At 43.5% G+C, this 26,787-nt stretch overlaps 1 protein-coding gene across 3 annotated transcripts in view; it reads left to right on the top strand.

The window, feature by feature from the left end:
• INCENP (inner centromere protein) overlaps window positions 1–26,787 on the top strand; it is a 133,551-nt gene that overhangs the window by 82,386 nt on the left and 24,378 nt on the right. For 2 of the 3 annotated variants that reach the window (XM_053720457.1, XM_053720458.1), the window contains exons 12-15: window positions 4,958–5,078; window positions 6,183–6,305; window positions 6,386–6,573; window positions 6,688–6,793. In XM_053720457.1, the coding sequence (XP_053576432.1) occupies window positions 4,958–5,078; window positions 6,183–6,305; window positions 6,386–6,573; window positions 6,688–6,793 (538 nt within the window). The remainder of the gene's footprint in view (window positions 1–4,957; window positions 5,079–6,182; window positions 6,306–6,385; window positions 6,574–6,687; window positions 6,794–26,787) is intronic. The other variant, XM_053720460.1, reaches the window with a different exon arrangement.

Below are 26,787 nucleotides of genomic sequence, written 5' to 3'. Positions count from 1 at the left end.
AATTTGTTTGTACTGTTATGCACTGTGCATTTTGGCCATAAATTGTAAAAGTAAACAATCCAAGCATAAAATTTAAGGGACAAGACCAATTTTTTGCTTGCTTTTGTTATCATGGATTCAGATGATATTCAGACACCAACATATTCCATGTGTTTGGATGCCACTGTGGAACCTCCTGTTCCTTTTTGCCCTTCCTGCATTGAGGGCTTTACACTATAGAGACCAAATTTTTTATTTTTTTTTAATAAATCTTTGCCTAAGGCGATGCTTCTCAAGAGTCTACGGATGAGTTGCAGAGTATGCCGCAACTTTCTCCCCAAGCGTCACAGCCCCTAACGTCGCTCAAGCGGGACCATGTATTTCGCCAGTTTCTGCTTCTTTTACATTAAAGGACATAGCTGCAGTGATGTCCTCTACTCGTTCTGATGTGTTATCTACCCTTCCCATATCGCACGTCAAGCGTACACGAAGGGACAATTATGTGGTTAATGCAGCCTCTGATACTAGTATGGTGATTGCGGAAGTACCCTTCCGGGGTTCTGAGTTGGAGAGTACGGAAGTCCTATCTGAAGGTGAACTTTCTGACTCAGGAAGTGCTTTGCCCCTGACTGATTCTGAAGTGGTTTCTTTCAGGTTTAAGCTTGAACACCTCCGCTTAATGCTGAGGTAGGTATTGGTTACTCTGGATGATTGTGACTCAATAGTGGTTCCTCCAGAAAAATTGAGTAAATTGGACAGATACTTGGAAGTTCCATCTTACTCAGATGTCTTTCCAGTTCCAAAAAGGACTTCAGAGATTATTGCAAAACAGTTGGGGAGACCAAGCATTCCCTTCTCTCCTTCTCCCGTTTTTAAAAAGATGTATCCTGTTGCCGACGCTATTAGGGATTCTTGGCAGACAGTCCCTAAAGTGGAGGGAGCTATCTCTACCCTGGCCAAAAGAACTACTATTCCCATTGAGGATAGTTGTGCTTTCAAAGACCCTATGGATAAGAAGTTGGAGGGTCTCCTTAAGAAGATTTATGTTCACCAGGGATTCCTATTGCAACCAGCGGCTTGCATTGTTACCAGTGTGGCCGCTTATTGGTTTTATGCTCTGGAAGAGTCTAAGACTCATTTGGAAGAAATACAGGACAGGATTAAAGCTCTTAAATTAGCTAACCTGTTTTTTACGGATGCTTCTCTGCAGATTACTAAATTGGCGTCTAAGAGTTCGGTCTTTGCCATCTTAGCACGCAGGGCCTTATGGCTGAAGTCTTGGTCTACGGATGTGTCATCCAAGTCAAAGCTTTTGGCTATTCCTTACAAGGGGAATACCCTGTTCAGGCCTGACTTGAAGGAAATAATTTCTGACATCACAGGAGGTAAGGGTCATCTCTTCCCTCAGGATAAAAAGTTAAAACGGAAAGGTCCACAGAATAATTTTCGTTCCTTTTGAAATTTCTAGGGAGTTCCCCCTTCCTCTTCCTCTAAATACGAAGGGAACTATTCACAAACTAAGTTTACTTGGAGACCGAACCAGTCTTGTAACAAGGGTAAAAACAATCCAAGAAGCCTACTGCTGTTTCCAAGTCAGCATGAAGGGTCAGCCCCTGATCCGGGACCAGATCTAGTGGGGGGGCAGACTCTTGCTCACACGCTCTCTATGTTAAGGATCCCTGGATGCTAGAAATTGTGTATCAAGGATATCAGTTGAAGTTCAGAAACTCTTCACCCAGAGGAAGGTTTCTTGATTATCTGCAGACCAGATAGAGGCGTTCTTACGTTGTGTAGGAGACCTCTTCCCTGGGAGTAATATGTCCTGTTCCAATACAGGGGTTTTATTCAAATCTGTTTGTTTTTCCCAAAAAGAGGGAACGTTCTGACTTATTTTAGACCTCAAAAGTCTAAACAAGTTTCTCAGAGTTCCTTCCTTCAAGATGCATATCTTCATGTTCCTATCCAGAGTTTACAAGTTCCTGAGGTTTGCCTTTCTGAACAAACATTTTCAGTTTGTGGCTCTTCCTTTTGGTCTGGCCACAGCACCCAGAATTTTCACAAAGGCTCTGGGGTCTCTGCTGGCGGTTCGAAGATCGCGGGGCATTGCAGTGGCACCTTATCTGGACGATATTCTGATCCAGGTGTAGTCTTATCTAGCAAAGTCTTATACCGACATTGTTCTGTTCTTTTTGAGGACTCATGGGTGGAAAGTGAATGTGGAAAAGTTTGCTGGTTCCACAGACAAGGGTTCCTTTCTTGGGAACACTAATTGACTCTCTATCCATGAAAATCTTCTTGACAGAGGTTAAAGATTCTGAATACAAGCCGAACCCTTCAGACAAATCCTCGGCCGTCAGTGGCTCAGTGCATGGAGGCAATTGGATTGATGGTAGCAGCAATGGACATCCTTCTATTGCTCGTTTTCATCTCAGACCTCTGCAACTGAGCATGCTCAGACAGTGGAATGGAGATTTTACAAATTTGTCTCCTCAAATCTAGATCAGGAGACGAGGGACTCTCTTCTATGGTGGTTGTTGCTGGATCATCTATCCCAGGGGATATGCTTCCGCAGACCCTCATGGGTGATAGTGACAACGGATGCCAGCCTGATGGGATGGGGAGCAGTCTGGAACTCCCTGAGGGCTCAGGGTGTATGGACTAGAGTGGAGTCTCTACTTCCCATCAATATCCTAGAGTTGAGAGCAATATTCAATGCGCTTCAGGCTTGGACTCAGTTGGCTTCGGCCAAATTCATCAGTTTCCAGTTGGACAACATCACGACTGTAGCTTACATCAATCATCAGGGAGGAACAAGGAGTTCCTTAGCGATGAAGGAAGTAGCCAAGATAATACAGTGGGCGGAGTCTCGCTATCTGTCGGCGATCCACATCCCAGGTGTGGAAAACTGAGAAGCGGATTTTCTGAGCAGACACATTTCATCAGGGAGAATGGGAACTCCATCCGGAAGTATTTGCCAACCTGATTCTCAAATGGGGCAGGCCGGAGTTGGCTCTTATGGCATTCCGTCAGAATGCCAAGCTTCTGAGATAGGGGTCCAGGGATCCCCAGGCCGAGCTGATGGATGCCTTGGCCTTTCAGCCTAGCTTATGTGTTCCCTCCATTTGCTCTCCTTCCCGGGGTGATTGCTAGAGTCAAACAAAAGAGGGCATCTGTGATCCTCATCGCTCGTGCGTGGCCTCGCAGGATTTGGTATGCCGATCTGGTGGACATGTCATCTCGGCCACCATGGAAGCTTCCATTGAGGAAAGATCTTCTCATTCAGGGACCCTTCCGTCATCCAAATTTAGTTTCTCTGCAGCTAACTGCTTGGACATTGAATGCTTAATTTTATCTAAGCGAGGGTTTTCTGATTCGGTCATAGATACCTTGATTCAGGCACGTAAACCTGTTACTAGGAAAGTTTACCATAATATATGTCGTAAATATCTTTATTGGTGTGAATCCAAGGGCTATTCATGGAGTAGGGTTAGGATTCCCAGTATTGTCTTTTCTCCAAGAAGGTTTAAGGAACCTGGTGACAGCCCTTTCTCCAAAAGGACGGATTTCTGCTTCGTCAATTTTGTTACACAAACGTCTGGCTGATGTTCCAGTTGTCCAATCTTTTTGTCAGGCTCTGACTAGAATCAGGCCTGTATTTAGACCAATTGCTCCTCGGAGTTTGAATTTAGTTCTTACAGTTCTTCAAGGGGTTCCGTTTGAACCTATGCATTCCATAGATAGTTATCTTGGAAAGTTTTTTTTTTTATTTATTTTTGGTTGCTATTTCTTCTGCTCTAAGAGTATCTGAGCTTTCGGCTTTACAATGTGATTGTCCTTATTTTTCATTCAGATAAGGTGGTGTTACGAACCAAACCTGGTTTTCTTCCTAAGGTTGTTTGAAATAAAAATATTAATCAGGAAATTGTGGTTCCTTCCTTGTGTCCTAATCCTAAGGAGCAGCTGTTACATAATTTGGACGTGGTCCGTTCTTTGACGAAAATCCTTAGTTGCCTATAAGTAAAACTTCAATCGTCTGTCTTGTTTTTTTCTGGGAAACATAGGGGTCAGAAAGCTACGGCTACCTCTTTCTTTTTGGCTGAAGAGTATCATCCGCTTTGATTATGAGACTGCTGGACAGCAGCCTCCTGAACGAATTATGGCTCTTTCCACTAGGGCTGTGGCTTCCTCATGGGCATTCAAAAATGATGCTTCTGTTGAACAGATTTGCAAAGCTGCAACTTGGTTTTCAAAATTTTCCAAATTTGATACTTTTGCCTTGTCTGAGGCTGTTTTTGAGAGGATAGTTCTTCAAGCAGTGGTGCCTTCCATTTAGGTTCCCTGTCTTGTCCCTCCCTTTTTATCCGTGTACTATAGCTTTGGTATTGTATCCCACAAGTAAGGATGAAATCTGTGGACTCGTATCTTTTAAAAGAAAATAATTTATTCTTACCTGATAAATTTGTTTCTTTTAAGATACAAGTCCACGGCCATCCCTGTTTTTATGAGACTTGTTTTTGTTAAACTTCAGTCACCTCTGCACCTTGGCTTTTCCTTTCTCTTCCTAACTTCGGTCGAATGACTGGAGTGGGAGGGAAGAGAGGATCTATATATACTGCTGTGGTGCTCTTTGCTGCCTCCTGCTGACCAGGAGGCGATATCCCACAAGTAAGGATGAAATCTGTGGACTCATCGTATCTTAAAAGAAACAAATTTATCAGGTAAGAATAAAAAAAAAAATTTTTTAATTTTTTTTTAAAAACCATAAAACAAAATCAATTAGACTGTGTCCCTTTTTTCAATGTCTCTAAAACATGTTAACATTCACTTTGGACAGAGTAATGTCTAAGGTACAACTGAATTACCTACATTGCGTTTTTTCTTTTAGAGTAATGTCTTGTGTTGAACAGATGGTTATAGATGCTGTCCTGATAACTTACGGTTTATTTTCTGCCAGTGGGTAACAAACTGTCTTCTGCAGGCGTCGGGAAGAGCGTCTGCGCAAGGTGTTACAGGCTCGAGAGCGAGTGGAGCAGATAGAGGAAGAAAAAAAGAAGAAAATAGAGCAGAAATTTGCACAAATTGATGAGAAGAGTGAGAAGGTAATATCGTTGTACACTTAAATTCTGCTTACAAACTATAAGCCATAGTCAGTGGGTGAGCAATGATCTTTCAGTGGATCAAGGGAAATGGCATGTAAGTGTGCTGACCAATGAAGGCTCTCTAATGTTGGGATGTGTTGCTAATAAAACACCTTCAAGCAAATTGCCACACTCTAGCATACTGCATGAGGTTATGTATTAAGTACACAGACTCAAAACTGTATCTACTGCAGCCATATGATATAGCATCATTTTCCCCCTAGGTAGCTCTCGGTGACCTATAATGCGGCTTCTAGAATAAAACGTATGGTTCTGTTACTCTGTCTTTAATGCATCTTTTTGAGTGATCAGCTTTGAATGGAACCTAGAAATGGTAGATTTGACACTATTTTTGTTAATCAACATTCCCTTGTAAAGGACTAAAACTCCAATGTTTCACGGTTTGTGTATAAATCGATCCTTTCCTCCACAAGCATGACAAGGGCAGTAAGCGCTACTACTGATGTGCTTTTACCTCATAAGCTCAGTGGGTACCAGTGTCACTGCATTCATGGTCTATGCACTAAAGCATATGGTTTTTTTTTTATTAGGCATATTGGGCTGACATATTATACATCAGTGTCCTGGGGGCTGTTTGCATTTTGGAGGCCTGGTGTGCATCTTAAAGGGATATGAAACACAAAAATGTTCTTGTGATTCACTCAGAGCATAGAGTTGAAACAAAAAACATTGCAATTGTGTTATCAAATTTGCTTTGCTCCTATGGTGAAGATACCTAGGTAGGTGTCTGGAGCACTACATGGCAGGAGTACTTTTGCGAATGGATATTCTTGCAAAACTGCTGCCACATTGTGCTCCAGATACCAAGAGAACTAAGAAAAAGTGATAATAGAAGTAAAATTAGAAAGTGGTTGAAAATTGTTTCTCTATCTGAATCATGAAATAAATTTTAGGTTTCCTGTCCCATTCATTTTAAAAATGTTTGTCATTTTTTACAGCACTAAAGATTAACTAAACATATTTAAATTGCTGTGACACTTGTGACATCATTCTTCTGTGATCCTTCCGGCTTATACATGCAACTCTTCATGCCTTTTATTGTAGGTGAAAGAAGATCGCATTGCAGAAGAGAAAGCAAAAAAGAAAATCACTGCTAAAAAACAGGAAGAAGTGGAGAGTAGACGAAAGCAGGAGGAGGAGACGCGGAGACTCAAAGCAAAACAGATGGTAAATAGCTGATTCGTGCTATAGCTTCTGCCGTACAGTTTTGTTAAACAAAGGTCTCATGCTGAATTCTCGCCATACAGGAGGAGGACGAGCGAAAGTACCAGGAACAAATTCAGAAGAAGCGTGAAGAGGAGGAACAGGAGAGGCAGAAGAAAATCTTAGAGGCCAAGAGGTTAGCAGAGCAGAAGCAAGCGGAGCAGGAACGTGAGAGGCAGAGGGAACAGCAGCAAGCTGCTGAGAGAGAGCAAGAGCGCCAAAGAGCAGAGAAGTGAGTACTTGTGCAATGTTGCCTAAGATTTTGTGCATAATGTATACAGGAGTTAGAGTGGATCAGTTTCAAATCTGTGGGGTTTTTTTCAAATCCTTTTTATAATCTTTTTAGAGAGCGTGTTGAGAAAGAAAGGCTTTTACAACTGCAGAGAGAGCTGGAGCGTGCTGCCCAACTGAAAGAGCAACTGCGCAAAGAGGTAGATGAACGCAAGATAAAGGTGAACACCATATTTTCAATATGAACTTTTTCTCTTGTAGATTAGTTCTATGGCGTGACATGTTTACAAGTATTAAATGAGAATTCCTATATATTTTTTAACAAAACTATTTAAAGTGCATAAATAGTTTAACTTCCTGAGCATATGCACATGGAGTCTTATCCATTCATTGCTCTTCCATATAGTTGAACAAGAGCGTAATGTAGGGTTGCCGTCTGACCCGGTATCACCGGGACAGTCCCAGTCTGGTGCGGTTTATCTTGTGTCCTGGAACTACCCTCAAATGCCCTGGGCTAAGAGATCCCCTGGTGCAGTGAACAGATTTTTAAAAAAAATGGCCGGGGGAGCTTTGAGCCAGAGTTTACTCAAACAACGGGTAGGTGAAGGGTGGAAGAGGGTCGCGGAGGGGGATGCGTGCGTCACGTCATGCAGCCTGAGATTGTCAGAAAAAGGTCAGGCGTGGGTAGCACAGGCAGAAAAAAGTTCAACTTTGCTGTGTTGTCTCTGTTCTTGGTAATTGGTATGGTCATTTTTATATTTTCTTTGGCTTGATTAAGTGTATATTTGGCTGTATGTATAGGGTGTGTCTAAGTTATGCCCTTAGACACACCCTCTGCACCCCCATTTAAAAAGTGTCCAGGAATCTCCTGGGCAAAAGGTGGCAACCCTAGCATAATGCCATTGGAATTTGCTTTAAATGTACTTGTACGCTTTATAAAAAATAAAAAAAAAAGGCATGTTAGTGATTATTTTTAAATGGAGTTTTATTCATCAGTTGTAATGAAGATGCGCTATATAAATTTTTCTTAAGATATGGTGAGTCAACGGCTTGAGTAATTACTGTTGGGAATATCACTCACAGCACCACAGTTAAATTAAGTATCACTCCCTTATCTACAACCCCCAGTCATTCTTATTGCCTTCGGTGCATGGAGGTTGTGAAGTTTAGGTGTCTGAAGAAAAATTTAGATTTCATCTACAAGCAAGTTTTGGGGTATAGCTGTATTCCACGTCATTCCTTGCAGTCAGGTAGTGATGGCTTTAAAGCAGTTAGGAATGAGTAAAGAGGTACTTACTGCTTTTTTTCGAACAATTGCTGCCCTAGTTTAGAAAGCCGGAGTTGGCTACTCCTGTTTCTCTTTTTCTCTTGTTAAGTGTATCCAGTCCACGGATCATCCATTACTTGTGGGATATTCTCCTTCCCAACAGGAAGTTGCAAGAGGATTACCCACAGCAGAGCTGCTATATAGCTCCTCCCCTAACTGTCATACCCAGTGATTCTCTTGCAAGCCTCAACAAAGATGGAGGTCGTAAGTGTGGTGTTTTATACTTTATTCTTCAATCAAAAGTTTGTTATTTTTAAATGGTGCCGGAGTGTACTGTTTATCTCAGGCAGTATTTAGAAGAAGAATCTGCCTGTGTTTTCTATGATCTTAGCAGAAGTAACTAAGATCCATGGCTGTTCTCACATATTCTGAGGAGTGAGGTAACTTCAGAGAGGGAATGGCGTGCAGGTTTTCCTGCAATAAGGTATGTGCAGTTAATATTTTTCTAGGGATGGAATTTGCTAGACAATGCTGCTGATACTGAACTAATGTAAGTAAAGCCTTAAATGCAGTGAGAGCTACTGGTATCAGGCTTATTAATAGAGATGCATACTCTTATAAAAATGTAATATAAAACGTTTGCTGGCATGTTTAATCGTATTTATATGTATTTGGTGATAAAACTTATTGGGGCCTAATTTTTTTCCACATGGCTGGCTTGAATTCTGCCTAGTAACTGTTTCCTGAAGGCTTTCCACTGTTGTAATATGCATTCCGCGCCCTTCGGTGGCTCAGTGTATGGAGGTAACAGTTTCCTGAAGGCTTTCCACTGTTGTAATATGAGTGGGAGTGGTTACAGACACAGACATCCAGCTTCTTCCTGCATGATCCAGGATATCTCTGGAGGGCTCAAAAGGCTTCAAAGTCGTTTTTGAGGGAGGTAACAACAAGCCACAGTAGAGCTGTGGCAGTTGTTGTGACTGTTTTTAAAAAAAAAAAAAAGTTTTTATCAGTTATAATTCTGTGTTTGGTATTAAGGGGTTAATCATCCATTTGCAAGTGGGTGCAATGCTCTGCTAACTTGTTACACTAACGAATTTTTTACAGTGTATGTAACTGCCTTTTTTCACTGTTTTAAATTTTGACAATTTGTGTTTCTTAAAGGTGCAGTAACGTTTTTTATATTGCTTGTAAACTTGTTTAAAGTGTTTTCCAAGCTTGCTAGTTTGAAAGCCAGGGTGGAGCCCCATAGGAGAATGCGTACTAAATGTATTGATTTCACCTTAAACAGTAAAGATCAGTCTTTAACTATAAAAGAAATATCACCAGAAGATTCTGACGAGGGGGAAGTTATGCCGACTAACTCTCCCCACGTGTCAGACCCTTCGCCTCCCGCTCAGGGTTTGCACGCTAATATGGCGACAATTGCATCAGGGACGCCCATAGCGATTACCTTGCAGCACATGGCTGCAATCATGAATAATACCCTGTCAGAGGTATTATCCAGGTTGCCTGAATTAAGAGGCAAGCGCGATTGCTCTGGGGTTAGGAGAAATACAGAGAGCGCAGATGCTGTAAGGGCCATGTCTGATACTGTCACAATATGCAGATCATGAGGACGGAGAGCTTCAGTCTGTGGGTGACGTCTCTGATTCGGGGAAACCTGATTCAGAGATTTCTAATTTTAAATTTAAGCTTGAGAACCTCCGTGTATTGCTTGGGGAGGTATTAGCTACTCTGAATGACTGTAACACAGTTGCAGTACCAGAGAAATTGTGTAGGCTGGATAAATACTATGCGGTGCCGGTGTGTACTGATGTTTTTCCTATACCTAAAAGGCTTACAGAAATTATTAGCAAGGAGCGGGATAGACCGGGTGTGCCTTTTTCCCCACCTCCTATATTTAGAAAAATGTTTCCAATAGACGCCACTACACGAGACTTATGGCAGACGGTCCCTAAGGTGGAGGGAGCAGTTTCTACTTTAGCAAAGCGTACCACTATCCCGGTTGAGGACAGTTGTGCTTTTTCAGATCCAATGGATAAAAAATTGGAGGGTTACCTTAAGAAAATGTTAATTCAACAAGGTTTTATTTTACAGCCCCTTGCATGCATAGCGCCTGTCACGGCCGCGGCGGCATTCTGGTTTGAGGCCCTGGAAGAGGCCATCCATACAGCTCCATTGACTGAAATTATTGACAAGCTTAGAACGCTTAAGCTAGCTAACTCATTTGTTTCTGATGCCATTGTTCATTTGACTAAACTAACGGCTAAGAATTCCAGATTCGCCATCCAGGCGCGTAGGGCGCTATGGCTTAAATCCTGGTCAGCTGACGTGACTTCGAAGTCTAAATTACTCAACATTCCTTTCAAGGGGCAGACCTTATTCGGGCCTGGTTTGAAGGAAATTATTGCTGACATTACTGGAGGTAAGGGTCATACCCTTCCTCAGGACAGGGCCAAAGCAAAGGCCAAACAGTCTAATTTTCGTGCCTTTCGAAATTTCAAGGCAGGTGCAGCATCAACTTCCTCCGCTTCAAAGCAAGAGGGAACTTTTGCTCAATCTAAGCAGGCCTGGAAACCTAAGCAGGCCAGAAAGCCTGCTGCTGCCTCTAAGACAGCATGAAGGAACGGCCCCCTATCCGGTGACTGATCTAGTAGGGGGCAGACTTTCTCTCTTCGCCCAGGCATGGGCAAGAGATGTTCAGGATCCCTGGGCGTTGGAGATCATATCTCAGGGATATCTTCTGGACTTCAAAGCTTCCCCTCCACAAGGGAGATTTAATCTTTCAAGGCTATCTGCAAATCAGATAAAGAGAGAGGCATTCCTACGCTGTGTGCAAGACCTCCTAATTATGGGAGTGATCCATCCAGTTCCGCGGACGGAACAAGGACAGGGTTTTTATTCAAATCTTTTTGTGGTTCCCAAAAAAGAGGGAACCTTCAGACCAATTTTGGATCTAAAGATCTTAAACAAATTCCTCAGAGTTCCATCTTTCAAAATGGAAACTATTCGGACCATCCTATCCATGATCCAAGAGGGTCAGTACATGACCACAGTGGACCTAAAGGATGCCTACCTTCACATACCGATTCACAAAGACCATTGGTTTCTAAGGTTTGCCTTTCTAGACAGGCATTACCAATTTGTAGCTCTTCCCTTCGGGTTGGCTACAGCCCCGAGAATCTTTACAAAGGTTCTGGGCTCACTTCTGGCGTTTCTAAGACCGCGAGGCATAGCGGTAGCTCTGTATCTAGACGACATCCTGATACAGGCGTCAAACTTTCAAGTTGCCAAGTCTCATACAGAGATGGTTCTGGCATTTCTGAGGTCGCACGGGTGGAAAGTGAACGAGGAAAAGAGTTCTCTATCCCCACTCACAAGAGTCTCCTTCTTAGGGACTCTTATAGATTCTGTAGAAATTAAAATTTACCTGACGGAGTCCAGGTTATCTAAACTTCTAAATGCTTGCCGTGTTCTTCACTCCTTCGGTGGCTCAGTGTATGGAGGTAATCGGCTTAATGGTAGCGGCAATAGACATAGTGCCATTTGCGCGCCTACATCTCAGACCGCTGCAATTATGCATGCTGAGTCAGTGGAATGGGGATTACACAGATTTGTCCCCTCTGCTAAATCTGGATCAAGAGACCAGAGATTCTCTTCTCTGGTGGTTGTCTCTGGTCCACCTGTCCAAGGGTATGACCTTTCGCAGGCCAGATTGGACAATTGTAACAGATGCCAGCCTTCTAGGTTGGGGTGCAGTCTGGAACTCCCTGAAGGCACAGGGATCGTGGTCTCAGGAGGAGAAACTCCTTCCAATAAATATTCTGGAGTTAAGAGCGATATTCAATGCTCCTCTGATTTGGCCTCAGTTGGTAACACTGAGGTTCATCAGATTTCAGTCGGACAACATCAAGACTGTGGCTTACATCAACCATCAAGGGGGAACCAGGAGTTCCCTAGCGATGTTAGAAGTCTCAAAAATAATTCGCTGGGCAGAGTCCCACTCTTGCCACCTGTCAGCAATCCATATCCCAGGCGTGGAGAACTGGGAGGCGGATTTTCTAAGTCGTCAGACTTTCCATCCGGGGGAGTGGGAACTCCATCCGGAGGTGTTTGCTCAATTGATTCATCGTTGGGGCAAACCAGAGTTGGATCTCATGGCGTCTCGCCAGAACGCCAAGCTCCCTTGTTACGGATCCAGGTCCAGGGACCCAGAAGCGGCGCTGATAGATGCTCTAGCAGCGCCTTGGTTCTTCAACCTGGCTTATGTGTTTCCACCGTTTCCTCTGCTCCCTCAACTGATTGCCAAAATCAAACAAGAGAGCATCGGTGATTCTGATAGCACCTGCGTGGCCATGCAGGACTTGGTATGCAGACCTAGTGGACATGTCATCCTTTCCACCATGGACTCTGCCTCTAAGACAGGACCTTCTGATACAAGGTCCTTTCAATCATCCAAATCTAATTTCTCTGAGACTGACTGCATGGAGATTGAACGCTTGATTCTATCAAAGCGTGGCTTCTCAGTCAGTCATTGATACCTTAATACAGGCACGAAAGCCTGTTACCAGGAAAATATACCACAAGATATGGAGTAAATATCCTTATTGGTGTGAATCAAAGAATTACTCATTGAGTAATGTTAGGATTCCTAGAATATTGTCTTTTCTCCAAGAGGGCTTGGACAAAGGATTATCAGCTAGTTCCTTAAAGGGACAGATTTTTGCTCTGTCTATTCTTTTGCACAAGCGTCTGGCAGAGGTTCCAGACGTTCAGGCATTTTGCCAGGCTTTGGTTAGAATTAAGCCTGTGTTTAAACCTTTTGCTCCTCCGTGGAGCTTAAACTTGGTTCTTAAAGTTCTTCAAGGAGTTACGGTTGAACCCCTTCATTCCATTGATATTAAACTTTTATCTTGGAAAGTTCTGTTTTTGATGGCTATTTCCTCGGCTTGGAGAGTCTCTGAGCTATCTGCCTTACAATGTGATTCTCCTTATCTGATTTTTCATGCAGATAAGGTAGTTCTGCGTACCAAACCTGGGTTTTTACCTAAGGTGGTTTCTAACAAGAATATCAATCAAGAGATTGTTGTTCCATCATTGTCCTAATCCTTCTTCAAAGAAGGAACGTCTCTTTTACATAATCTGGACGTAGTCCGTGCCTTGAAGTTTGACGAAAATCCTTAGTAGCTTGTAAGTAAAACATCTGCCCTGTTTGTCGTTTACTCTGGACAGAGGAGAGGTCAAAAAGCTTCGGCAACCTCTGTCCTTTTGGCTTCAGAGCGTAATACGCCTAGCCTATGAGACTGCTGGACAGCAGCCCCCTGAAAGGATTACAGCTCATTCTACTAGAGCTGTGGCTTCCACCTGGGCCTTCAAAAATGAGGCCTCTGTTGAACATATTTGCAAGGCTGCGACTTGGTCTTCGCTTCACACTTTTTCAAAATTTTACAAATTTGATACTTTTGCTTCTTCGGAGGCTGATTTTGGGAGAGAGGTTCTTCAGGCAGTGGTTCCTTCCGCTTAATCCTGCCTTGTCCCTCCCATCATCCGTGTGCTTTAGCTTTGGTATTGGTATCCCACAAGTAATGGATGATCCGTGGACTGGATACACTTAACAAGAGAAAACATAATTTCTCTTGTTAAGTGTATCCAGTCCACGGATCATCCATTACTTATGGAATATTATCTCCTCCCCAACAGGAAGTGCAAGAGGATTCACCCAGCAGAGCTGCTATATAGCTCCTCCCCTAACTGCCATTATCAGTCATTCTCTTGCACCCAACGAATAGATAGGATGTGTGAGAGGACTGTGGTGATTATACTTAGTTTCATACCTTCAATCAAAAGTTTATTTTATAATAGCACCGGAGTGTGTTATTCCTTCTCTGGTAGAATTTGAAGAAGAATCTACCTGAGTTTTTCTATGATTTTAGCCGGAGTAGTTAAGATCATATTGCTGTTTCTCGGCCATCTGAGGAGAGGTAAACTTCAGATCAGGGGACAGCGGGCAGATTAATCTGCAAAGAGGTATGTAGCAGCTTATTATTTTCTGACAATGGAATTGATGAGAAAATTCTGCCATACCGATATAATGTAAACTCAGCCTTAAATGCAGTAGCAGCAACTGGTATCAGGCTGTCATGTATGTATATTTTACACTTCAGTATTCTGGGGAATGGCACTTCACTGGAATTATACTGTATGCATAAAACTTTAGCCTAATTTGCAGGGACTAGCAACAGGCTTTTTAATAACACTCAATTTATTAATGTTAAACGTTTTTTGCTGGCATGTAAAATCGTTTAATTTTCTGAGGTACTGGGTGAAAAAATGTTTTGGGCACTATTTTTTTCCACTTGGCAGTCGTTTTATTTAATTTATGACAGTTTACTGATCTCTCTCACTGTTATGTGTGAGGGGGAGGGGCCTTTTTTGGTGCTTTTGCTACGCATCAAAAAATTCAGTCAGAAGTTTGTCTTCCCTGCATGATCCGGTTCATCTCTACAGAACTCAGGGGTCTTCAAAACTTGTGAGATTGTAGTTGACTGTGATAAAAAAAACGTTTATTTCTGTATATTTTTTTTTTTCTGCTATCAGGGTTAGTTATCCTTTGCTAATGGGAGCAATCCTTTGCTAAAATTGTGTTTTTTACAAAGATTTGATGCTATAACTTTTCAGTTTATTAATTTTCAACTGTCATAACTTTTTCTGTGCTTCTTATAGGCACAGTACGTTTTCATATTATAGTAAATTACTTGAAAAGTATTTCCAAGTTGCTAGTTTATTTGCTAGTGTGTTAAACATGTCTGATTCAGAGGAAGATATCTGTGCTATATGTGCTAAAGCCAAAGTGGAGCCCAATAGAAATTTATGTACTAACTGTATTGATGCTACTTTAAATAAAAGTCAATCTGTACAAATTGAACATATTTCACCAAACAACGAGGGGAGAGTTATGCCGACTAACTCGCCTCACGTGTCAGTACCTGCATCTCCCGCTCGGGAGGTGCGTGATATTGTAGCGCCGAGTACATCTGGGCGGCCATTACAAATCACATTACAGGATATGGCTACTGTTATGACTGAAGTTTTGGCTAAATTACCAGAACTAAGAGGTAAGCGTGATCACTCTGGGGTGAGAACAGAGTGCGCTGATAATATTAGGGCCATGTCAGACACTGCGTCACAATTTGCAGAACATGAGGACGGAGAGCTTCATTCTGCGGGTGACGGTTCTGATCCAAACAAACTGGATTCAGATATTTTAAATTTAAGCTGGAAAACCTCCGTGTATTACTAGGGGAGGTGTTAGCGGCTCTGAATGATTGTAACACAGTTGCAATACCAGAGAAAATGTGTAGGTTGGATAAATATTTTGCGGTACCGGCGAGTACTGACGTTTTTCCTATACCTAAGAGACTTACTGAAATTGTTACTAAGGAGTGGGATAGACCCGGTGTGCCGTTCTCACCCCCTCCGATATTTAGAAAGATGTTTCCAATAGACGCCACCACACGGGACTTATGGCAAACGGTCCCTAAGGTGGAGGGAGCAGTTTCTACTTTAGCTAAGCGTACCACTATCCCGGTGGAGGATAGCGCTGCCTTTTCAGATCCAATGGATAAAAAGTTAGAGGGTTACCTTAAGAAAATGTTTGTTCAACAAGGTTTTATATTGCAACCTCTTGCATGCATTGCGCCTGTCACGGCTGCAGCAGCATTTTGGTTTGAGTCTCTGGAAGAGACACTTGAATCGGCTCCATTAGATGAGATTACACACAAGCTTAAAGCCCTTAAGTTAGCTAACTCATTTATTTCAGATGCCGTAGTACATTTAACTAAACTTACGGCTAAGAATTCCGGATTCGCCATTCAGGCACGCAGAGCACTGTGGCTAAAATCCTGGTCAGCTGACGTTACTTCTAAATCTAAATTGCTTAATATACCTTTCAAAGGGCAGACCTTATTCGGGCCCGGGTTGAAAGAAATTATCGCTGACATTACAGGAGGTAAAGGCCATGCCCTGCCTCAAGACAGAGCCAAACCTAAGGCTAGACAGTCTAATTTTCGTTCGTTTCGTAATTTCAAAGCAGGAGCAGCATCAACTTCCTCTGCACCAAAACAGGAAGGAGCTGTTGCTCGCTACAGACAAGGCTGGAGACCTAACCAGTCCTGGAACAAGGGCAAGCAGGCCAGGAAACCTGCTGCTGCCCCTAAGACAGCATGAATCGAGGGCCCCCGATCCGGCAACGGATCTAGTGGGGGGCAGACTTTCTCTCTTCGCCCAGGCTTGGGCAAGAGATGTCCAGGATCCCTGGGCGTTAGAGATCATATCTCAGGGATACCTTCTAGACTTCAAATTCTCTCCCCCAAGAGGGAGATTTCATCTGTCAAGGTTGTCAACAAACCAAATAAAGAAAGAAGCGTTTCTACGCTGCGTACAAGATCTTTTATTAATGGGAGTGATCCATCCGGTTCCGCGGTCGGAACAAGGACAAGGGTTTTACTCAAATCTGTTTGTGGTTCCCAAAAAAGAGGGAACTTTCAGGCCAATCTTGGATTTAAAGATCCTAAACAAATTCCTAAGAGTTCCATCGTTCAAAATGGAAACTATTCGGACAATTTTACCCATGATCCAAAAGGGTCAGTACATGACCACAGTGGATTTAAAGGATGCTTACCTTCACATACCGATTCACAAAGATCATTACCGGTATCTAAGGTTTGCCTTTCTAGACAGGCATTACCAGTTTGTAGCTCTTCCATTCGCATTGGCTACGGCTCCGAGAATCTTCACAAAGGTTCTGGGTGCTCTTCTGGCGGTACTAAGACCGCGAGGAATTGCGGTAGCTCCGTACCTAGACTACATTCTGATACAAGCTTCAAGCTTTCAAACTGCCAAGTCTCATACAGAGTTAGTACTGGCATTTCTAAGGTCGCATGGATGGAAGGTGAACGAAAAGAAGAGTTCTCTCTTTCCACTCACAAGAGTTCCCTTCTTGGGGACTCTTATAGATTCTGTAGAAATGAAGATTTACCTGACAGAAGACAGGTTAACAAAGCTTCAAAATGCATGCCGTGTCCTTCATTCCATTCAACACCCGTCAGTAGCTCAATGCATGGAGGTGATCGGCTTAATGGTAGCAGCAATGGACATAGTACCCTTTGCACGTCTACATCTCAGACCGCTGCAATTGTGCATGCTAAGTCAGTGGAATGGGGATTACTCAGACTTGTCCCCTACTCTGAATCTGGATCAAGAGACCAGAAATTCTCTTCTATGGTGGCTTTCTCGGCCACATCTGTCCAGGGGGATGCCATTCAGCAGGCCGGACTGGACAATTGTAACAACAGACGCCAGCCTACTAGGTTGGGGCGCTGTCTGGAATTCTCTGAAGGCTCAGGGACAATGGAATCAGGAGGAGAGTCTCCTACCAATAAACATTCTGGAATTGAGAGCAGTTCTCAATGCCCTTCTGGCTTGGCCCCAGTTAACAACTCGGGGGTTCATCAGGTTTCAGTCGGACAACATCACGACTGTAGCTTACATCAACCATCAGGGAGGGACAAGAAGCTCCCTAGCAATGATGGAAGTATCAAAGATAATTCGCTGGGCAGAGTCTCACTCTTGCCACCTGTCAGCAATCCACATCCCGGGAGTGGAGAACTGGGAGGCGGATTTCTTAAGTCGTCAGACTTTTCATCCGGGGGAGTGGGAACTTCATCCGGAGGTCTTTGCCCAAATACTTCGACGTTGGGGCAAACCAGAGATAGATCTCATGGCGTCTCGACAGAACGCCAAGCTTCCTCGTTACGGGTCCAGATCCGGGAGCGGTTCTGTTAGATGCTTTGACAGCACCTTGGACCTTCGGGATGGCTTATGTGTTTCCACCCTTCCCGATGCTTCCTCGATTGATTGCCAGAATCAAACAGGAGAGAGCATCAGTGATTCTAATAGCGCCTGCATGGCCACGCAGGACTTGGTATGCAGATCTAGTGGACATGTCATCCTGTCCACCTTGGTCGCTACCTCTGAAACAGGACCTTCTGATCCAGGGTCCCTTCAAACATCAAAATCTAATTTCTCTGAAGCTGACTGCTTGGAAATTGAACGCTTGATTTTATCAAAACGTGGTTTTTCTGAGTCAGTTATTGATACCTTAATACAGGCTAGGAAGCCTGTTACCAGAAAGATTTACCATAAGATATGGCGCAAATACTTATATTGGTGCGAATCCAAGAGTTACTCATGGAGTAAGGTTAGGATTCCGAGGATATTGTCTTTTCTACAAGAAGGTTTAGAAAAGGGTTTATCCGCTAGTTCCTTAAAGGGACAGATTTCAGCTCTGTCCATTCTTTTACACAAACGTCTGTCAGAAGTTCTGGACGTTCAAGCTTTTTGTCAGGCTTTAGCTAGGATCAAGCCTGTGTTTAAAACTGTTGCTCCACCATGGAGTTTGAACTTAGTTCTTAATGTTTTACAGGGGGTTCCGTTTGAACCCCTTCATTCCATTGATATCAAGTTGTTATCTTGGAAAGTTCTGTTTTTAATGGCGATTTCCTCGGCTCGAAGAGTCTCTGAGTTATCTGCCTTACATTGTGATTCTCCTTATCTGATTTTTCATTCAGACAAGGTAGTTCTGCGTACTAAACATGGGTTCCTACCTAAGGTGGTCACTAACAGGAATATCAATCAAGAGATTGTGGTTCCATCTTTGTGTCCTAATCCTTCTTCGAAAAAGGAACGTCTGCTACACAATCTAGATGTAGTCCGTGCCCTGAAATTTTATCTACAGGCAACTAAGGATTTTCGACAAACGTCTTCCCTGTTTGTCGTTTATTCTGGTCAGAGGAGAGGTCAAAAAGCTTCGGCTACCTCTCTCTCCTTTTGGCTTCGTAGCATAATACGGTTAGCCTATGAGACTGCTGGACAGCAGCCTCCTGAAAGAATTACAGCACATTCTACTAGAGCTGTGGCTTCCACTTGGGCCTTTAAGAATGAGGCTTCTGTTGAACAGATTTGCAAGGCTGCAACTTGGTCTTCTCTTCATACTTTTTCCAAATTTTACAAATTTGACACTTTTGCTTCTTCGGAGGCTGTTTTTGGGAGAAAGGTTCTTCAGGCAGTGGTTCCTTACGTATAAAGAGCCTGCCTGTCCCTCCCGTCATCCGTGTACTTTAGCTTTGGTATTGGTATCCCATAAGTAATGGATGATCCGTGGACTGGATACACTTAACAAGAGAAAACATAATTTATGCTTACCTGATAAATTTATTTCTCTTGTAGTGTATCCAGTCCACGGCCCGCCCTGTCACTTTAAGGCAGGTAATTTTTCCATTAAACTACAGTCACCACTGCACCCTATGGTTTTCCTTTCTCTGCATGTTTTTGGTCGAATGACTGGTAATGGCAGTTAGGGGAGGAGCTATATAGCAGCTCTGCTGGGTGAATCCTCTTGCACTTCCTGTTGGGGAGGAGTTAATATCCCATAAGTAATGGATGATCCGTGGACTGGATACACTACAAGAGAAATAAATTTATCAGGTAAGCATAAATTATGTTTCTCCAACATAGGTGTGTCCGGTCCACGGCGTCATCCTTACTTGTGGGATATTCTCTTCCCCAACAGGAAATGGCAAAGAGCCCAGCAAAGCTGGTCACATGATCCCTCCTAGGCTCCGCCTACCCCAGTCATTCTCTTTGCCGTTGTACAGGCAACATCTCCACGGAGATGGCTCAGAGTTTTTTAGTGTTTAACTGTAGTTTTTATTATTCAATCAAGAGTTTGTTATTTTAAAATAGTGCTGGTATGTACTATTTACTCAGAAACAGAAAAGAGATGAAGATTTCTGTTTGTATGAGGAAAATGATTTTAGCACCGTAACTAAAATCCATGGCTGTTCCACACAGGACTGTTGAGAGCAATTAACTTCAGTTGGGGGACAGTGTGCAGTCTCTTACTGCTTGAGGTATGACACATTCTAACAAGACGATGTAATGCTGGAAGCTGTCATTTTCCCTATGGGATCCGGTAAGCCATTTTTATTAAGATAGTAAATAAGGGCTTCACAAGGGCTTATTAAGACCGTAGACTTTTTCTGGGCTAAATCGATTCATTATTAACACATATTTAGCCTTGAGGAATCCATTTATTCTGGGTATTTTGATATGATTATATCGGCAGGCACTGTTTTTGACACCTTATTCTTTAGGGGCTTTCCCTAATCATAGTCAGAGCCTCATTTTCGCGCCGGTATGGCGCACTTGTTTTTGAGGACAGCATGGCATGCAGCTGCATGTGTGTGGAGCTCTGATACATAGAAAAGTCTTTCTGAAGGCATCATTTGGTATCGTATTCCCCTTTGGGCTTGGTTGGGTCTCAGCAAAGCAGATTCCAGGGACTGTAAAGGGGTTAAATATAAAAACGGCTCCGGTTCCGTTATTTTAAGGGTTAAAGCTTCCAAATTTGGTGTGCAATACTTTTAAGGCTTTAAGACACTGTGGTGAAATTTTGGTGAATTTTGAACAATTCCTTCATACTTTTTCGCAATTGCAGTAATAAAGTGTGTTTAGTTTAAAATTTAAAGTGACAGTAACGGTTTTATTTTAAAACGTTTTTTGTGCTTTGTTATCAAGTTTATGCCTGTTTAACATGTCTGAACTACCAGATAGATTGTGTTCTGACTGTGGGGAAACCAAGGTTCCTTCTCATTTAACTATATGTATTTTATGTCATAAAAAAATTTAGTAAAAATGATGCCCAAGATGATTCCTCAAGTGAGGGGAGTAAGCATGGTACTGCATCATCCCCTACTTCGTCTACACCAGTCTTGCCCATACAGGAGGCCCCTAGTACATCTAGTGCGCCAATACTCCTTACTATGCAACATTTAACGGCTGTAATGGATAATTCTATCAAAAACATTTTAGCCAATATGCCCACTTATCAGCGAAAGCGCGACTGCTCTGTTTTAGAAAATTCTGTAGAGCATGAGAACGCTGATGATATGGTTACTGAAGGGCCCCTACACCAGTCTGAGGGGGCCAGGGAGGTTTTGTCTGAGGGAGAAATTTCAGATTCAGGAAACATTTCTCAACAAGCTGAACCTGATGTGATTAATTTTAAATTTAAGTTGGAACATCTCCGCGCTCTGCTTAAGGAGGTGTTATCCAATTTGGATGATTGTGATTATCTGGTCATTCCAGAACCACTATGTAAAATGGAAAAGTTCTTAGAGGCCCCGGGGCCCCCCGAAGCTTTTCCTATATCCAAGCGGGTGGCGTACATTGTTAGTAAAGAATGGGACAGGCCCGGTATACCTTTAGTACCTCCCCCCATATTTATAAAATTGTTTTCCTATAGTCGACCCCAGAAAGGACTGATGGCAGACAGTCCCCAAGGTCGAGGGGGCGGTTTCTACTCTACACAAGCGCGCCACTATACCCATAGAAGATAGTTGTGCTTTCCAAGATCCTATGGATAAAAAATTAGAAGGTCTGCTAAAGATGTTTGTTCAGCAAGGTTCCCTTCTACAACCAATTGCATGCATTGTCCCTGTCACTGCAGCCGCGTGTTTCTAGTTTGATGAGCTAGGAAAGGCGATTATTAGTAATTCTTCTTCTTATGAGGAGATTATGGACAGAATTCGTGCTCTTAAATTGGCTAATTCTTTCACCCTAGACGCCACCTTGCAATTGGCTAGGTTAGCGGCGAAAAAATTCTGGGTTTGCTATTGTGGCGCAGAGCGCTTTGGTTAAAATCTTGGGCAGCGGATGCGTCTTCCAAGAACAAATTGCTTGACATTCCTTTCAAGGGGAAAACACTCTTTGGCCCTGACTTGAAAGAGATTATCTCTGATATCACTGGGGGCAAGGGCCACGCCCTTCCTCAGGATAGGTCTTTTCAAGACCAAAAATAAACCTAAGTTTCGTCCCTTTCGCAGAAACGGATCAGCCCCAAGGGCTACGTCCTCTAAGCAGGAAGGTAATACTCCTCAAGCCAATCCAGCCTGGAGACCTATGCAAGGCTGGAACAAAGGAAAGCAGGCCAGGAAACCTGCCACTGCTACCAAGACAGCATGAAATGCGGGCCCCCGATCCGGGACCGGATCTGGTGGGGGGCAGACTCTCTCTCTTCGCTCAGGCTGGGGCAAGAGATGTTCTGGATCCTTGGGCGCTAGAAATAGTCTCCCAAGGTTATTCTCTGGAGTTCAAGGGGCTTCCTCCAAGGGGGAGGTTCCACAGGTCTCAGTTGTCTTCAGACCACATAAGAAGACAGGCATTCTTACATTGGGTAGAAGACCTGCTAAAAATGGGAGTGATTCATCCTGTTCCATTAGGAGAACAAGGGATGGGGTTCTACTCCAATCTGTTCATAGTTCCCAAAAAAGAGGGAACGTTCAGACCAATCTTAGATCTCAAGATCTTGAACAAGTTTCTCAAGGTTCCATCGTTCAAGATGGAAACCATTCGAACACTTCTTCCTTCCATCCAGGAAGGTCAATTCATGACCAAGGTGGATTTCAAGGATGCGTATCTACATATTCCTATCCACAAGGAACATCATCGGTTCCTAAGGTTTGCATTCCTGGACAAGCATTTCCAGTTCGTGGCGTTTTCTTTCGGATTAGCCACTGCTCCTAGGATTTTCTCATAGGTACTAGGGTCCCTTCTGGCGGTGCTAAGACCAAGGGGCATTGCTGTAGTACCTTACTTGGACGACATTCTGATTCGAGCGTCGTCCCTTCCTCAAGTAAAGGCTCACACGGACATTGTCCTGGCCTTTCTCAGATCTCACGGATGGAAAGTGAACGTGGAAAAGAGTTCTCTATCTCCGTCAACGAGGGTTCCCTTCTTGGGAACTATAATAGACTCCTTAGAAATGAGGATTTTTCTGACAGAAGCCAGAAAAACAAAACTTCTAGACTCTTGTCGGATACTTCATTCCGTTCCTCTTCCTTCCATAGCGCAGTGCATGGAAGTGATAGGTTTGATGGTAGCGGCAATGGACATAGTTCCTTTTGTGCGCATTCATCTAAGACCATTACAACTGTTCATGCTCAGTCAGTGGAATGGGGGACTATTCAGACTTGTCTCCGAAGATACAAGTAAATCAGAGGACCAGAGACTCATTCCGTTGGTGGCTGTCCCTGGACAACCTGTCACAAGGGATGACCTTCCGCAGACCAGAGTGGGTCATTGTCACGACCGACGCCAGTCTGATGGGCTGGGGCGCGGTCTGGGGATCCCTGAAAGCTCAGGGTCTTTGGTCTCGGGTAGAATCTCTTCTACCGATAAATATTCTGGAACTGAGAGCGATATTCAATGCTCTCAAAGCTTGGCCTCAGCTAGCGAGGGCCAAGTTCATACATCAACCATCAGGGGGGAACAAGGAGTTCCCTAGCGATGGAAGAAGTGACCAAAATCATTCTATGGGCGGAGTCTCACTCCTGCCACCTGTCTGCTATCCACATCCCAGGAGTGGAAAATTGGGAAGCGGATTTTCTGAGTCGTCAGACATTGCATCCGGGGGAGTGGGAACTCCATCCGGAAATCTTTGCCCAAGTCACTCAACCGTGGGGCATTCCAGACATGGATCTGATGGCCTCTCGTCAGAACTTCAGAGTTCCTTACTACGGGTACAGATCCAGGGATCCCAAGGCGGCTCTAGTGGATGCACTAGTAGCACCTTGGACCTTCAAACTAGCTTATGTGTTCCCGCCGTTTCCTCTCATCCCCAGGCTGGTAGCCAGGATCAATCAGGAGAGGGCGTCGGTGATTTTGATAGCTCCTGCGTGGCCACGCAGGACTTGGTATGCAGATCTGGTGAATATGTCATCGGCTCCACCATGGAAGCTACCTTTGAGACGAGACCTTCTTGTTCTAGGTCCGTTCGACCCACTCCAGCTGACTGCTTGGAGATTGAACGCTTGATCTTATCAAAGCGAGGGTTCTCAGATTCTGTTATTAATACTCTTGTTCAGGCCTGAAAGCCTGTAACCAGAAAAATTACCACATAATTTGGTATATCTGTTGGTGTGAATCTGCAGGATTCCCTTGGGACAAGGTTAAGATTCCTAAGAGTCTATCCTTCCTTCGAGAAGGATTGGAAAAAGGATTATCTGCAAGTTCCTTGATGGGACAGATTTCTGCCTTGTCTGTGTTATTTCACAAAAAGCTGGCAGCTGTGCCAGATGTTCTAGCCTTTGTTCAGGCTCTGGTTAGAATCAAGCCTGTTTACAAAATTTTGACTCCTCCTTGGAGTCTCAACCTAGTTCTTTCAGTTCTTCAGGGGGTTCCGTTTGAACCCTTACATTCCGTTGATATTAAGTTATTATCTTGGAAAGTTTTGTTTTTGGTTGCAATTTCTTCTGCTAGAAGAGTTTCAGAATTATCTGCTCTGCAGTGTTCTTCTCCTTATCTGGAGTTCCATGCAGATAAGGTGGTTTTGCGTACTAAACCTGGTTTTCTTCCAAAAGTTGTTTCTAACAAAAACATTAACCAGGAGATAGTTGTGCCTTCTTTGTGTCCTAATCCAGTTTCAAAGAAGGAACGTTTGTTGCACAACTTGGATGTAGTTCGTGCTCTCAAATTTTACTTAGCAGCTACTAAGGATTTCAGACAAACTTTGTCTTTGTTTGTTGTTTATTCTGGTAAACGGAGAGGTCAAAAAGCAACTTCTACCTCTCTCTCCTTCTGGATTAAAAGCATTATCCGATTGGCTTATGAGACTGCCGGACGGCAGCCTCCTGAAAGAATCACAGCTCACTCCACTAGGGCTGTGGCTTCCACATGGGCCTTCAAGAACGAGGCTTCTGTTGATCAGATATGTAAGGCAGCGACTTGGTCTTCACTGCACACTTTTTCTAAATTTTACAAATTTGATACTTTTGCTTCTTCTGAGGCTATTTTTGGGAGAAAGGTTTTGCAGGCCGTGGTGCCTTCCATTTAGGTGACCTGATTTGCTCCCTCCCTTCATCCGTGTCCTAAAGCTTTGGTATTGGTTCCCACAAGTAAGGATGACGCCGTGGACCGGACACACCTATGTTGGAGAAAACAGAATTTATGTTTACCTGATAAATTACTTTCTCCAACGGTGTGTCCGGTCCACGGCCCGCCCTGGTTTTTTTAATCAGGTCTGATAATTTATTTTCTTTAACTACAGTCACCACGGTAACATATGGTTTCTCCTATGCAAATATTCCTCCTTAACGTCGGTCGAATGACTGGGGTAGGCGGAGCCTAGGAGGGATCATGTGACCAGCTTTGCTGGGCTCTTTGCCATTTCCTGTTGGGGAAGAGAATATCCCACAAGTAAGGATGACGCCGTGGACCGGACACACCGTTGGAGAAAGTAATTTATCAGGTAAACATAAATTCTGTTTTTTACTATAGAGCAGCCTCTGGATTTATAGCCTTTTAGGCTATGGGAACTGGTGGGGTTTTAGCTTCACTGTGCCTCCCATGATTGTGCTGCTCTTCTGTGTATGGTCTTAGAGCATGTTAACTAAGACCCTTCTGCCTTCACATGACCTCAGGAGGAAGAGTGGACCTCTTGACACTGAGATTATCATGCTGTACCTCAGCATGGAGGTAAGTGCAGTCTTTTATTTCTGGGGCTCTGCAGAATATCTCAGAACCGACTGTACTCTGCCTTTTTATATTAGGGGTTACGGGCCTAAGGGCTTCCCTTTGACGACATGTAGGTTATCATTAATTTAAGAAGAATGAGAACTGACAATACTGCTTATTATCCAGACACTCTGGCATTTTAGAACTTAGCCTAGAAGCACTGGGATATTTATTTGTATGCACCTGAACCGTAGCGGGCTTTGCTCTATTTAAGTTTATTGTATCATAGAGATGGCTGACGCTGCGGGTAGTGCCGGAGTTGGGGAAGTGTTTTACCGGACTCGAGTACATGGCGGTACTTTTACTTTACTTATTTTTGCCGGGTTTGTTTGGTATTTCTCCGCCCATGAAGGGCGGGGCTTAGTGTTCGCGCGCTTAGCCCTGCAGTTACTTCTCTACTGAGTTCCGGTTGGCAGCGTCTCCTCACGGCTCCTAAGCCTGCTTGTTGCAATATCTTACAAGCGATCTTGGGTGCGCCGTCCTAGAGGAGTTCGGATTGGTCACGTGGAGGCAGGTAGGAGCTGCGGCGAGGTGACTGCTTTATTTTTCTGGAAATACCAGTGTGATTTTTCTATAGCTCTCGTGCAGGGAGTGTGGGGCATAAATTAATCGGCTTACTCTCTGCCTATTTATAGATCGGGCCTTTGATTCAGAAGGTTGGGTTTTCTCCAACATTGGTGTGTCCGGTCCACGGCGTCATCCTTACTTGTGGGATATTCTCTTCCCCAACAGGAAATGGCAAAGAGTCCCAGCAAAGCTGGTCACATGATCCCTCCTAGGCTCCGCCCACCCCAGTCATTCTCTTTGCCGTTGCACAGGCAACATCTCCACCGAGATGGTTAAGAGTTTTTTGGTGTTTAAATGTAGTTTTATTCTTCTATCAAGTTTGTTATTTTAAAATAGTGCTGGTATGTACTATTTACTCTGAAACAGAAAAGGATGAAGATTTCTGTTTGTAAGAGGAAGATGATTTTAGCAGACAGTAACTAAAATCGATTGCTGTTTCCACACAGGACTGTTGAGATGAAGTAACTTCAGTTGGGGGAAACAGTTAGCAGTCTTTTCTGCTTAAGGTATGACTAGCCATATTTCTAACAAGACCATGTAATGCTGGAAGGCTGTCATTTCCCCTCATGGGGACCGGTAAGCCATTTTCTTAGTTAAACATAAAAGAATAAAGGGCTTCAAAAAGGGCTTAAAACTGGTAGACATTTTTCTGGGCTAAAACAATTGCTTTACTAGGCATATTATGCAGATTCTAACTAATTATTGGTATTATAATCTTGGGGAACGTTTAGAAAAACGGCAGGCACT

Source organism: Bombina bombina, chromosome 7 (genome assembly GCF_027579735.1).
Source record: "Bombina bombina isolate aBomBom1 chromosome 7, aBomBom1.pri, whole genome shotgun sequence".
NCBI classification, from domain to species: domain Eukaryota; kingdom Metazoa; phylum Chordata; class Amphibia; order Anura; family Bombinatoridae; genus Bombina; species Bombina bombina.
Note: the sequence above shows the minus strand (reverse complement) of the source record. Positions and strands in the feature narration are given on the sequence as shown.